Below are 11,344 nucleotides of genomic sequence, written 5' to 3'. Positions count from 1 at the left end.
TCATGTAATTTTTCTTCTTTAGTTGGTTAATATAGTAGGTTTAGCCTGATTGATTTCAAAAGTTTAATCAGTCATGGATCCCTGCAGCCCTGCTTTTATGGTCTTTCAACTGACTGAATCAGGCCCACTCAGATTATCCAGGAAAATTTCTCTTAAAGTCAACTAATTAGGGGTTTAAATTACATCTATAAAGTTCAAATTGATGAGTTCTCCAGAAAAGCAGAACCACTGGGAGATTATAGATAGATGGAAAGATAGGTAGAAAAAGAGACCAGAGGGAGACAGAAAACAGAGGGGAAGGGAAGGGAATAGAAAGAAGAAAAAGAGACTTTAAGGAATGGTTCTTGTGATTATGAAAGGTAGGAAGTTTAAAATATTCAAGATGTACCACCAGGCTGGATACCAAGGAAAGAGCTGATATTTCAGTTCCAGTCCAAAAACTGTCTGCCGGCACATTTCCCTCTTGCTCAGGGGAAGTCATTTTTTTTTGTTTGTTTGTTTGTTTTCAGGCTGATTCAGGCACATTGTAGATGGCAGTATGCTTTGCTCAAAATCCATCAATTTACATGTTACTCTAAAGCATATACTCCTAGAAACATTCAGAATAAATTTTGACCATGTATCTGAACACCATGGCCCAGCCAAGCTGACACAAACAATTGAAACCATAAGTTTAGCTATCATCAGTGGTGTCACTGTAACACCTACATTAAGTGCTTGATTGAATACATAGGGACTTTGGCCGGGCTATGCTAAGTTTCTGCTTAACCTAATTAGGAAACAGGGATATATAAATTAAAATAACTCTATGACAAATGGCAAAACATAATGTCTGTGAGAATGCATTCACATAGATAATTGGTGCAAACATGAATTGGTATGGCATTTTTAGAATGAAATTTTAGCAATATTTATAAAATTGAAAATAATAACACTTTCTACTTGAATATAGGTTACACACAGCTATGTCTTTTAAAAAGTACATATTTTCCAAAGAATTCATGTTCCAAAATGCTTATTTCAGTTCTATTGGTCATAGCATAAAGTGGGAAGCAACTACATGTCTATCAGTGGAAGAATGGTTAAGTTACGGCACATTCATGGCAAGTCTAGGTAGAAGTTACAAAAGTGAAGTAGATACATATGTCCTGCTATGGAAGGGTCCTTCATTTTATTAGTTGATCATTTATTAATTGACAGAGGCAAGAGGGAGAAGAATATATACATCACTACCTATGTATTAAACAAACACAATGTATGTTTATTAAATACATTTATATGTGAAAAAACCTAGAATCAACTTTAGCACATCAGATTGTTCATAGTGGTTAACTCTGAGAATGGCTGAATTTTTGAGAAATATTCTAAAGAGTGGAATTGTGATTTATTTGTCTTGTTAGAATTTTTTTTCTTTGCAAGAAAGCTCTTTGTACTGTTACCTTAGTAACTGGAATATTTAAATAAGTCTGACAACAGAACTGTGCTACCCTGGTGGTTCAGAATGTAAACAATCTATCTGCAATGCAGGAGACCCAGGTTCGATCCCAGGGTCAGGAAGATCCTCTGGAGAAGGGAATGACTACCCACTCTAGTATTCCTGCCTGAAAAATCTCATGGAGAGAGGAGCCTGGTGGGCTACAGTCCATAGGGTTGAAAAGGGTCAGACATGACTGAGCGACTAACAGACAACAGCAGAACTAGTAGCTGTGATTCAGTGAGATAAAACTCTCTTAATCTGAAACATGAAAGGCTTAAAACAAGAAGCATTTACTGCACATAAAGTGGATGAGGTTGGCAGAGACTCCCTGCTGTCAGTTGAAGTAGAGTTCCAGGCTTCCAGCTCTTGTATGTCCATCTCAAGACAGGTTCTCCATGTTTGCTGCCAAACAGACGAAAAAGCAATCAAGTGTCAAACTGGTTCTCGTGTGTCTTAGCCTGGAACTGACAAATGTCATTACTTTAGCTTCTATTTCAGTGGCAAGGGCTACTCACACAATCCTTTCTAGCTATGCATGTACTTGGCAGTGTAGTATTTCCAGGAATCTAGGAAGTAGAGGAAGCCAGGATATGGGTGAACATTTGCAGTCTCTCCCACAAACTGTTAGACAATCTGTGTTCAATACAGAGCAACTATTATATAATTTGTTATGACAGCAACCCTCTTTGTTTCTTGAAGTTTCTGAGAAGTACAAATTCACCTTGCAATTAACCAGCTTTTTCAAGAGCCTAAGATGTGATAGGTGCTTTCTAATACAGGATGCCATTTCATTTTCAAAAGGGGCCTGAAAAATATCAGTAGGAAAGGTTCACCCTTCTTCACTCAGTAGTACCTCTCTACACTGCTCTTTGAAAGAACCTCTATCATCTCAGTAGCCTGAGCATTTTCTTCTTTCTTTTTGGTGCATGTTCAATATCTTAACTTGGGAGCCCCTCCTACATGTTACCTGACTGAAAATAATGGAACATTTTCATCTGTGAAATGAAAATGTACAGGTGCCATTAGACAACCTGAAAACTAGCATTTTCTTCTGGGGAGTGTCCAGAGATAAAAGGCAGTGGAAAGATGGTGAATTATTTTTCTTTCTTTTAAAATCAAAGCTAGCATGACTGCCAAGGAACCATTTTCCACCTTCTACAAGTACTGCAGAATTTGTAGGAATTTAGCTTCTCTAGATGTTTGCTTATACAGTGATTTCCATGGTGTTTCCTTATCTACCATTTGTGGAAGAGGATTTGATTTTTGACCACATAAGTATTCTCACATATAAATACATATGTCCAGTTTCAAAGAAGACACTAGTAAACTCCTAATTCAGATATCAAGTATTTGTTGCTCAGTCGTGTCCAACTCTTTGTGATCCCATGGACTATAGCTTGCCAGGCTCCTCTATCTATGGAATTCCCCAGGTAAGAATACTGGAGTGGGTAGTCATTTCCTTCTCCAGGGAATCTTCATGAGCCAGGGATTAAATTTGTGTCTCCTGCATTGCAGGCAGATTCTTTACCATCTGAGTTAAGGCTGATTTGAAAAACCCCTTTCTAACTTCAGAGTTACATGGTGGAAACCAGTAGGTTCTGTGCCTAGTCATATTCTACTATCCAGCGTATTTGGAAAATGCCTCGAGTGTGATAAAGATGCCGATGGAAGACGATCACATTTCTAAAATTCACTGTCCAATGTGAACTCTACAGAGTAAGGGCTGTTGCTCTCAGAGGGATCCCATGATGAGGATCCATCAAGAGATGACTACAGGGAGTTGGAATATTCCATCAGGATGAGGGCAGATGATTCTGGGCTGTCTATTCCACTGGGAGCAGGACTCAGTGTCCAGAGCAATTAAGAAACAAAAGGTCTACAGCTGGGAGGAGTGGGCCTCAGGTGGGCAACAGACACTCTCCAATCAGGGGTCTTGTCCCAATTCTACCACATACAACTCTGCCATACGAACTTAGGTATACTGCCAAGCTCTGTGAGCCTTAGTTTCTTCATCTGTGAAATGGGACTGATAAGCCCTGTGTTGTAGGGCTGTTGAAATCCATGTGCTAAATGTAAAACAACTAATGCACTGTCTTTAGTACATTGGGTCTTTAATGATTGGCAGTTATTACTATTATCTTGACCTCAGAGCCTAACACCCTCTTTATTGGGATTTATTTATTGAGAAGATGTTAGGGAAAATGCAATACTCTAGGACATGGTATACCAAGTCAGTTAAAAACGGTTATTAGCAAGAAAACCTAAATCAGTTTTCCCCTTTAGAGCATATATTATTTCTGTTTTGGAGTTTTGTTAAACTGAATGCACCTCAAAGCCCCTAGAAGTTGTATAGAGGAGCACTCCTTCCATTCCCACTCAGCTGCCCTTCTACCCAAACCACTCTTATTTTCATTTACTTTGCCCCTACCAAAAATCTTCCCTGGTAGCTCAGATGGTAAAGCGTCTGCCTACAGTGCGGGAAACCCGAGTTCGATCCCTGGGTTGGGAAGATCCCCTGGAGAAGGAAATGGCAACCCACTCCAGAACTCTTGCCTGGAAAATCCCATGGACTGAGGAGCCTGGTAGGCTACAGTCCATGGGGTCGAAAAGAGTCAGGCACGACTGAGCGACCCAAAAATCTAGATCTCACATTTCTGTTGTTCACTTGCTCAGTCATGTCCAACTCTGAGACCCCATGGACTGCAGCATGCCAGGCTTCCCTGTCCTTCACTACCTCCTGGAGTTTGTTCAAACTCATGTCCATTGAGTCGGTGATGCCATCCAACCATTTCATCCTCTGTTGTCCCCTTCTCCTCCTGCCTTCAATCATTTCCAGCATCGGAGTCTTGAACCCCATAAACAGTATGAAAAGGCAAAAAGATGTCACATAGAGGTTTATAAATTACACTCAAGATAATCTCATTAAAATGTCCTTTGAATGGAGTCAGTTCTGGCTCTCTAAAAGCAGCAAAAACAGTGCCATCCCAATAGCTGGTGGCACTTTAAGGGAACATCACTCTGTTTCTCAGAAACTCCTTGACGACAGTGTACATAAAACAACTAGCTTGTGTACTGTGTCCAGGTGCACTGCTACATGAGCACAGGGCAAGTTCCATTCCTGCCCAAAGTACAGATTTCTTTGGCTTACCATAATACTATGTTCAGTGCAATAAGTTTCAGGTTATTAGCTTCAGACTCAGATACACTGGAGAGTCTGGCTCCTGCTCACCACTTCCATGCCTCACCTTGCCCACCACTCAGCTTCACTGAACCTTCCACTGAGGGACTTATGGTTTCTCAAGGCCCCAGTATGCCTCGTCTCAGGGCATTTAAACTTGACTTCTGTCATATGGATCCTCCATCTTCTCACTCATTTTTCCTTGTCCTTTAGGTCTTAGAGAATAGCCACCATCATCTTTATGTAACTGCTGCTCTTATATGCTAAAATACTATGGATGGGGATTGGGTCTTACTTATCCTAATGTCCTCAGGAGTAGTGTGGTGCCTTCTGAAGAGTAGCTGCCCAATTAATGTTTGGAGTTAATGTTCCTTCTACATCTTGAATGAGCTAAGCAAATCCAAATATATGTATTTAATTTTTTTGTAGAACACATTAACAGAGAAAAACAAGCCAGGAATTGACCATTTTTTACTTTTTATTGCTATTTATTGACTCCAACTATCTTACTGCTGCATTCTCAGAAATTGCCAAGGAAATTCCTGGTTTCCATTTATTACAAAATAACAAATCTCTTACTCTTAAATCTGAGGAACAGTAATAGATGTGTAAACAATGTCATTCATAAACTTACATTCTTATGCTCATAAATCCTTTTGTTAAAAGAAAAAAAAATTGAAAGATGCCAAAAAGAGGTAAATTTCCAACACAGTGAAATATAAGAATACACAGATGTTATATACTTTTTCCCCTAATCCCACTCCAGCCTTCCACTGTTTTCAAACATTGACATCCCTTTTTAAGAACAAAGTGCAGAGTCTGCCTCAGTCTTCAGTAAGGGTAGGAGAAACCAGAACTTGCACTGGCCATGGCACTTGTGCCGGCTGCAGCTTCAATTCTGGCTCGGGCTCGCTCTTCTTCATCTCTCAAAGCCTCCTCATACTGAGATGGGAAGCTCTTGGGGTTGGTCCCATGGATCTTAGCCAAAAACTCCAGCAATTTCATCTTGCTGACTTCAGCATGGGCTCTAGGACCCCACAGGAATTCATAGCGAGGGGGATCACTAGTGGGCACCTGCTGGTACTCCAGATACCTTTCCTTCACCAAATCACTGGTGATGAGACTTCTCGGTTCCCCAAAGATGAAATGCTTCCTCCCAGAATATATATCCATCATATTCAGCACTTTCCAGACTTCCTCCTCAGTGGTGCAGTTCCCCTTCATGAAGATCACTCCCAAGATAATTATCAGGAGGCCAGTCTTGGGCATGCCCTGTTGATCACTCAGCATTCCGTTGTAGGTGAGATCCAGCTTGTTAGCAAGGGTATAGCTATGGCTGATGGGATCTACTTCCTTCACATCAAGGCCAAAGACCAGCTCCATGCGCTCAGAGGCACTCCTGAGAATCTCAAGGAAGTCATCCTTGTACTCTTTGACAACATTACCAATCATGTCTGCCTTTGTGACCGGCTCTCTCATTTGATATTTTTGCAGCAGGAAACTGATTAGCAGTTCCACCTTTTCATCTAGAAGGTCTATGTTCAAGTTCTCAAGGTCTGGCAAGGACTGCAAAGTGCTCGATTGTTCCATCTCTTCTTGGCTAGTGGAACCCCCCTCTGATTTTTCCATCTCTTCCTGGCTGCTGGAACCCTCTGTTGATCTGCTTAACGAGGTGCCTGTGGTGACAGTGGAGGAGAAGGAGGCACTCTGAGAACACTGGGAAGAACTGGGTGTCCCAGAAATAGAAATGTCCTTCATGGGGCGGGGTATCAGAGAAGAGGAGGAGGAAGAGGAAGCCTCATTCTCAGCCTGTGTTACCCGTGCACCTGCCAAGCCCTGGGTCTCCCTGTGTGCCTAAAAGTATTGCTCATGTGGGAAGCATGGACTCTCCTTATTATCAGTCATAGGTGGCAGCTGACAGGAGTGTCACCAAGAGAGTGGGTTAAGAGGGCCCACAGTTTAAGGGAGAGGGGGAGGGTATGACTGGTCTCAGCTGGTAAACTTTGCCATCACAGCTCTCATGGAGGCTACCTCCACAGGTCTTCCCCAAGGACAGTGCTCTAGGGGGCCTCACAGGACTTCTGTCCTACACCACCTGTTCCATAATAACCTGAAGGAGGAATGGAAAAATTCCTCAGGATGCAGCTGGCCCTCTCAGACTGAAAGCAGGGCAAGGTTGAGGCATGTGGGGTCCCTTGTGTTCAAAGCTGTGTTATCTGCTCAGCCTTCATTAAGGGTCTTCACCTTGAGTCAATGCATTGATTGGAACATTTCCTCCTCCTGAACTAGGGCCACCCGCCCCCATCCTCGGAGTAGGGTAGTTACTTCCCTGAGAACCCCGAGTAGGAAGTCTGAGGATGCCTGAGTGTAATAGATTTATTGAGAGCTGCCCAGGTCTAACAACTGGGGTGGGGATGCAGGGGAGGATGCTGTCTATTCTGGGGTGGGTAGTTCCCTCAGTTCTCAGAGGGCCCTCACCTTGATCTCTAGAAGGCCCTAGGTCACTTCCCCTCTGTTTTCCTGAGGCCAGGCTCCCTTGGGACATGTCTCACCTCCCTATATTACCAGGAGTGAAAGTCAAAGGGCACCTCAGTCTAAAAGGTATTCTGAGAGCAGGGACGGGGCTCTCATGGATCCTGGCCATTTTTGGATAAGTGGTCCCACAATTTCTCAATGAAGAGCCTCACCGGGACACCTACAGAGCCCGGGAATCTTCCCTCTGCTGACCTATGGACAGGTCTCTACAGGCCTGAGGCTCCCAAAGAGGACCTCAGCGGCACAGCTTCTATCTATCTCCTTAGGGCTTTCCAATGCCTACAGCCAGGGTGTGGCCGTTTCTCTTTTCTGAGAGGGGTGATACCCTCAGGTCTTACTCACAAGTCCTCACCTACACCCCTTGCAGGCCTAGGACTCCGCCCTAGAGCAACGTCCTCTTTTCCCTGAGACCACCCTCCCCATACCCACCCCCGGAACAAATGAGTGGGTGCCTCATTCGGACAGTTATTCCAGAGCTCTCTGGGCTGGGGGGCAGGGGCAGGGCTTCGTGGAGGGGCCCTTCCTCTCTGGGCGGGTGGCCCCACAGTCCCCATCCAGAATCTTTACCTGGACTCTTCGCAGAACTGGAACTTTGTCTCTCTTGATTTGTGACCTCTATCGTCAGACGGTGCCCTCACCAGTCTCACTTCCAGAGGGGGAAGTTAGGGGCGTGACTTCCGGCCACGCATATGTGGCGTATCCCTGAGCAGACTAATGAGCGGGGCTACGTGAGACCCCACCCCACCTGTCTATTCTCACTTAATGTCCTCAGCTGCCTTACAGGATGGAGAAGGCAATGGCACCGCACTCCAGCACTCTTGCCTGGAAGATCCCATGGATGGAGGAGCCTGGTAGGCTGCAGTCCCTGGGGTCGCTAGGAGTCGGACAGGACTGAGCGACTTCACTTTCACTTTTCACTTTCATACATTGGAGAAGGAAATGGCAACCCACTCCAGTGTTCTTGCCTGGAGAATCCCATGGACAGCGGAGCCTGGTGGGCTGCTGTCTATGCGGTTGCACAGGGTCGGACATGACTGAAGCAACTTAGCAGCAGCCGCAGCAGCAGGAGAAGGTCAGGGGTTGTACCATCTGGCCACCCCTACTGGGAGCTTCCCAGGGCTAACAGTTGGCTCCGTGAGGCCCTCTTTCTTCTGGGGTGAGTGGCCACATTCACCCTCATTCAGGATCCTTCTCTCAGCCACAGTCCTTTTGATTAATTAACTGATCCTTGATTAATATTTCTTACTAATGAAGGGAGTTATCAGTCTGTGCACATCTGTCAAACTGCAACTCTCATAGAGATTGAAATCTGAATCCCAGGCTAGATTTTAGTTGGGGAGGCTGCAGCACAAGGTATGTGTGTGTCTAGAGGAGCTGCTGGACTGTTAGAGAACCCACACATCCCTTCCCATCAGAGGTCTCTTCTCCAGCCAGACTTAAACACTTGGGAATATTCTGTTCCAAAAGATTTACAGGGTGGAGACTCATGTAGACACATTTTTAAAGGAAATTTTGTCCGTATCCCTTGGAAGCATTGTGTCACTTAATTTCGTAATGTAATGAACAGTTGTAAGAGCCAGCATAGGCCCACTAGGTGGATATAAGTTCTTATTTGATCTCTAATCATTTGATAAATAATTGAAATAGTGAAGTAGGAACCTGACAAATTGTCATTCTTTGGATGTAGAGCCTGGAGCGCAGGGTTGCCGGTGGGGGGAGGTGATTTGTCAAGGATCACACGGTTTGTGCCACAAGGAGGAATCACAGTGACATCTGCTGTTTCCATCCTTGTACTCAAAATGACTTGGGGCTTCAGAGTGGGGAGTCAAGTGTTTTGCAAGTGATTTGTTCTAATCTTTTGAAAACACTGAAGTGCTCTATGACTGTTTTCTCACTGTAAGAATTCCAAATATGCAGTCATAACAAAATGCTCCCTTGAGAATCCCCTCCCTTATCCCCACCACCATATAAGCTTATTATGAGTTTATTCTTAATGGATGGAAATGTGCTCATGACTTACAAAAATGGGACAATAAAGTACATATTATTTTTCAACTCTACCCCCAATTAGTAATGCATCTTGAAGCATATACAATATCAATCTTCAGAGTGGCCCTAAAGTCAGGAAATTCAGATAATTTTATTACTATTTTGCAGATTGACCATGTTCTTGATGACATTTTATATATTTGTCTATATTTCCAGACTGTATAAGACCTTTATATAGATTTAGCATTTTTCTTTATTAAGAAAACTAAAATGACTAAGCTTGTAATTAAAACTCTAATGCATTTTTGTCTGAAAATATTGTCTTGAGGTGGCACACATATTGAGATATATAATTGGTGTTCTAAGTATTGCTCATGAGAATTAGTAGCCTTTCCTTGGGCCATGAGAAACGAGAAACAATAAAATTAAAAGATTAACTATTTCTATACTCTACCTCTCTGTCTTTTATAGACTTAACCTCTGTATTTCCTATTCTTGATATATGAGGTCAGCTACATGAAGCCCTGTCAATCACAATGATTAAATGCCAACCAGCATACTGTGACACTTAGGCAAAAGCTTAAAGTCTCAAGCACAAAGTCCAAGGACGGGTTTTCTATTTGCCATTTGAGAGATTATGCTGTGAAGCAGTTTCATCACCTAGTCCATCTTGCCTTGGAATCATTTTAGAGCTCTTTGGATGTATTTTGTTTACTTGCATTCCTTTTTTGAGGCTGGGATATCAGAGTAAGACAGAATCAAGTTTCTAAAGCATTTTATTTATTTGGCTGTGTTGGGTCTTAGCTGCAACTTAGTTGCGGGATCTTTCATTTCAGGACATGGGTTCAGTAGTTGTGGTGCCCACGGCATGTGGGATCTTAGTTCCTGACCAAGGATCAAACCCACAGCCCCTGCATTACAAGGCAGAATTCTAACCACTGGATGGCCAGGGAAGTCCCAGAATCAACTTATGTCTTCATTTTATCCTTTTTGTCAACTCTCATGTACTATATCACTAATATAAAATGTTTTCTGTTTCCTATATATTTGGGGTTTTAGAGAGCGATTAGTGGTTGAGAATGTAGAACTAATGTCATCTGGAATTTTAAAGATTCCATCTTTATTTCATGTAGCATTTGCATCTATACTATGTCTCATCTTAAAGCAAAAGTATTCTAAAATGGGTAAAATTCTGAATTATATTAATGTAGGGTATTTTAATGCTATAGTAAGCATAATTGTCAATGCCCATGATATATGTTAAGTCAAAAGTTGAAATAGAAGCATTTTGTATAAATGTAACACGTGGATTTGGAATAATAAATACTATTTTACTTTCTTAATTCTGTAATTTTTATTTGTGTGTAAAAGCTTTAGATCTACAGAAAAGTTGTGATGATAGTATAGAGATTTTCCATATACATATACTATATCCACTTCCTCTTTTGTTAATATCTTCCATTAGTAGGCTATGTTTGTCACAATTAAAGAACCAGTATTAATACATTATTTTCTATACTCCGTACTTTTTCCAGATTTCCCTAGTTTTTATCTAATGTTCTTTGATAAACTCCTGAGTCCCCTCCAGGAGAGCAGTGTTAGATCATGTCTCCTCAAGGTCTTCATTGGCTGTGATAGTTTCTCAGACTTTTCTTATTTTTGACAAACTTGACAGTTTTGAGGAGTACCTTCTCAAGTAATTTTTATAATGTCCCTCAATTGAGATTTGTCTGTTTTCTTATCAATTTTATTGATTTTTAAAAAAGAATCAGCCTTCAGTTTCATTGATATTTTTTCTCTATTGTTTTCCTTTTTTGAATTTTGCTGATTTCTGCTCTAATTTTTATTATACAGTTCTTATCCTTGCTTTAAGTTTAATTTACTTTACACCTGAAACTAACACAAAATTGTTAATTATACCTTAAAATAAAATAAAATATTTTAAAGTTTTAATTTGTTCTTTTTTTCTCTTGTTTCCTAAGGTGGAAGCCTAGGTGATTAATTTAGGTCTTTTTTCTGTGCTTATGTATGCATTTTAAGTTATAAATTTTCCTATGCATTGTTCAGTTGTAGCCCACAGATTTTGCTAAGGTGTGTTTTCATTTTTATTTAAAATAACTCTTTAAAGACTCTTGAGAGTCTCTTCAGTTCAGTTCAGTTGTTCA

At 41.7% G+C, this 11,344-nt stretch overlaps 1 protein-coding gene across 1 annotated transcript; it reads right to left on the bottom strand.

Annotated features, from left to right (window-relative positions):
• Positions 1–1,856: 1,856 nt before the first annotated feature.
• On the bottom strand, positions 1,857–6,413 carry LOC120881675 (melanoma-associated antigen B10-like). Its single transcript, XM_040265343.1, has 2 exons — positions 5,513–6,413; positions 1,857–1,966 (listed from the first exon to the last, which is right to left on the bottom strand). The coding sequence occupies exons 1-2, from the start codon at positions 6,411–6,413 to the stop codon at positions 1,857–1,859; spliced, it is 1,011 nt and encodes a 336-aa protein (XP_040121277.1).
• Between the last annotated feature and the right edge of the window lie 4,931 nt (positions 6,414–11,344).

Source organism: Oryx dammah, unplaced genomic scaffold, assembly GCF_014754425.2.
Source record: "Oryx dammah isolate SB20612 unplaced genomic scaffold, SCBI_Odam_1.1 HiC_scaffold_23, whole genome shotgun sequence".
NCBI lineage: Eukaryota > Metazoa > Chordata > Mammalia > Artiodactyla > Bovidae > Oryx > Oryx dammah.
The sequence above is the reverse complement of the archived record's forward strand: the minus strand, read 5'-3'. Positions and strand labels throughout refer to the sequence as shown.

Coding starts and splice junctions, on each gene's coding strand:
- LOC120881675 (XM_040265343.1), bottom strand. CDS start 6,413: ATGAAGGACATTTCTATTTCTGGGACACCCAGTTCTTCCCAGTGTTCT. Junction 1,967..5,512: donor AAGTGCCATGGCCAGTGCAA/GTTCTGGTTTCT, acceptor CCACTGAAATAG/AAGCTAAAGTAATGACATTT.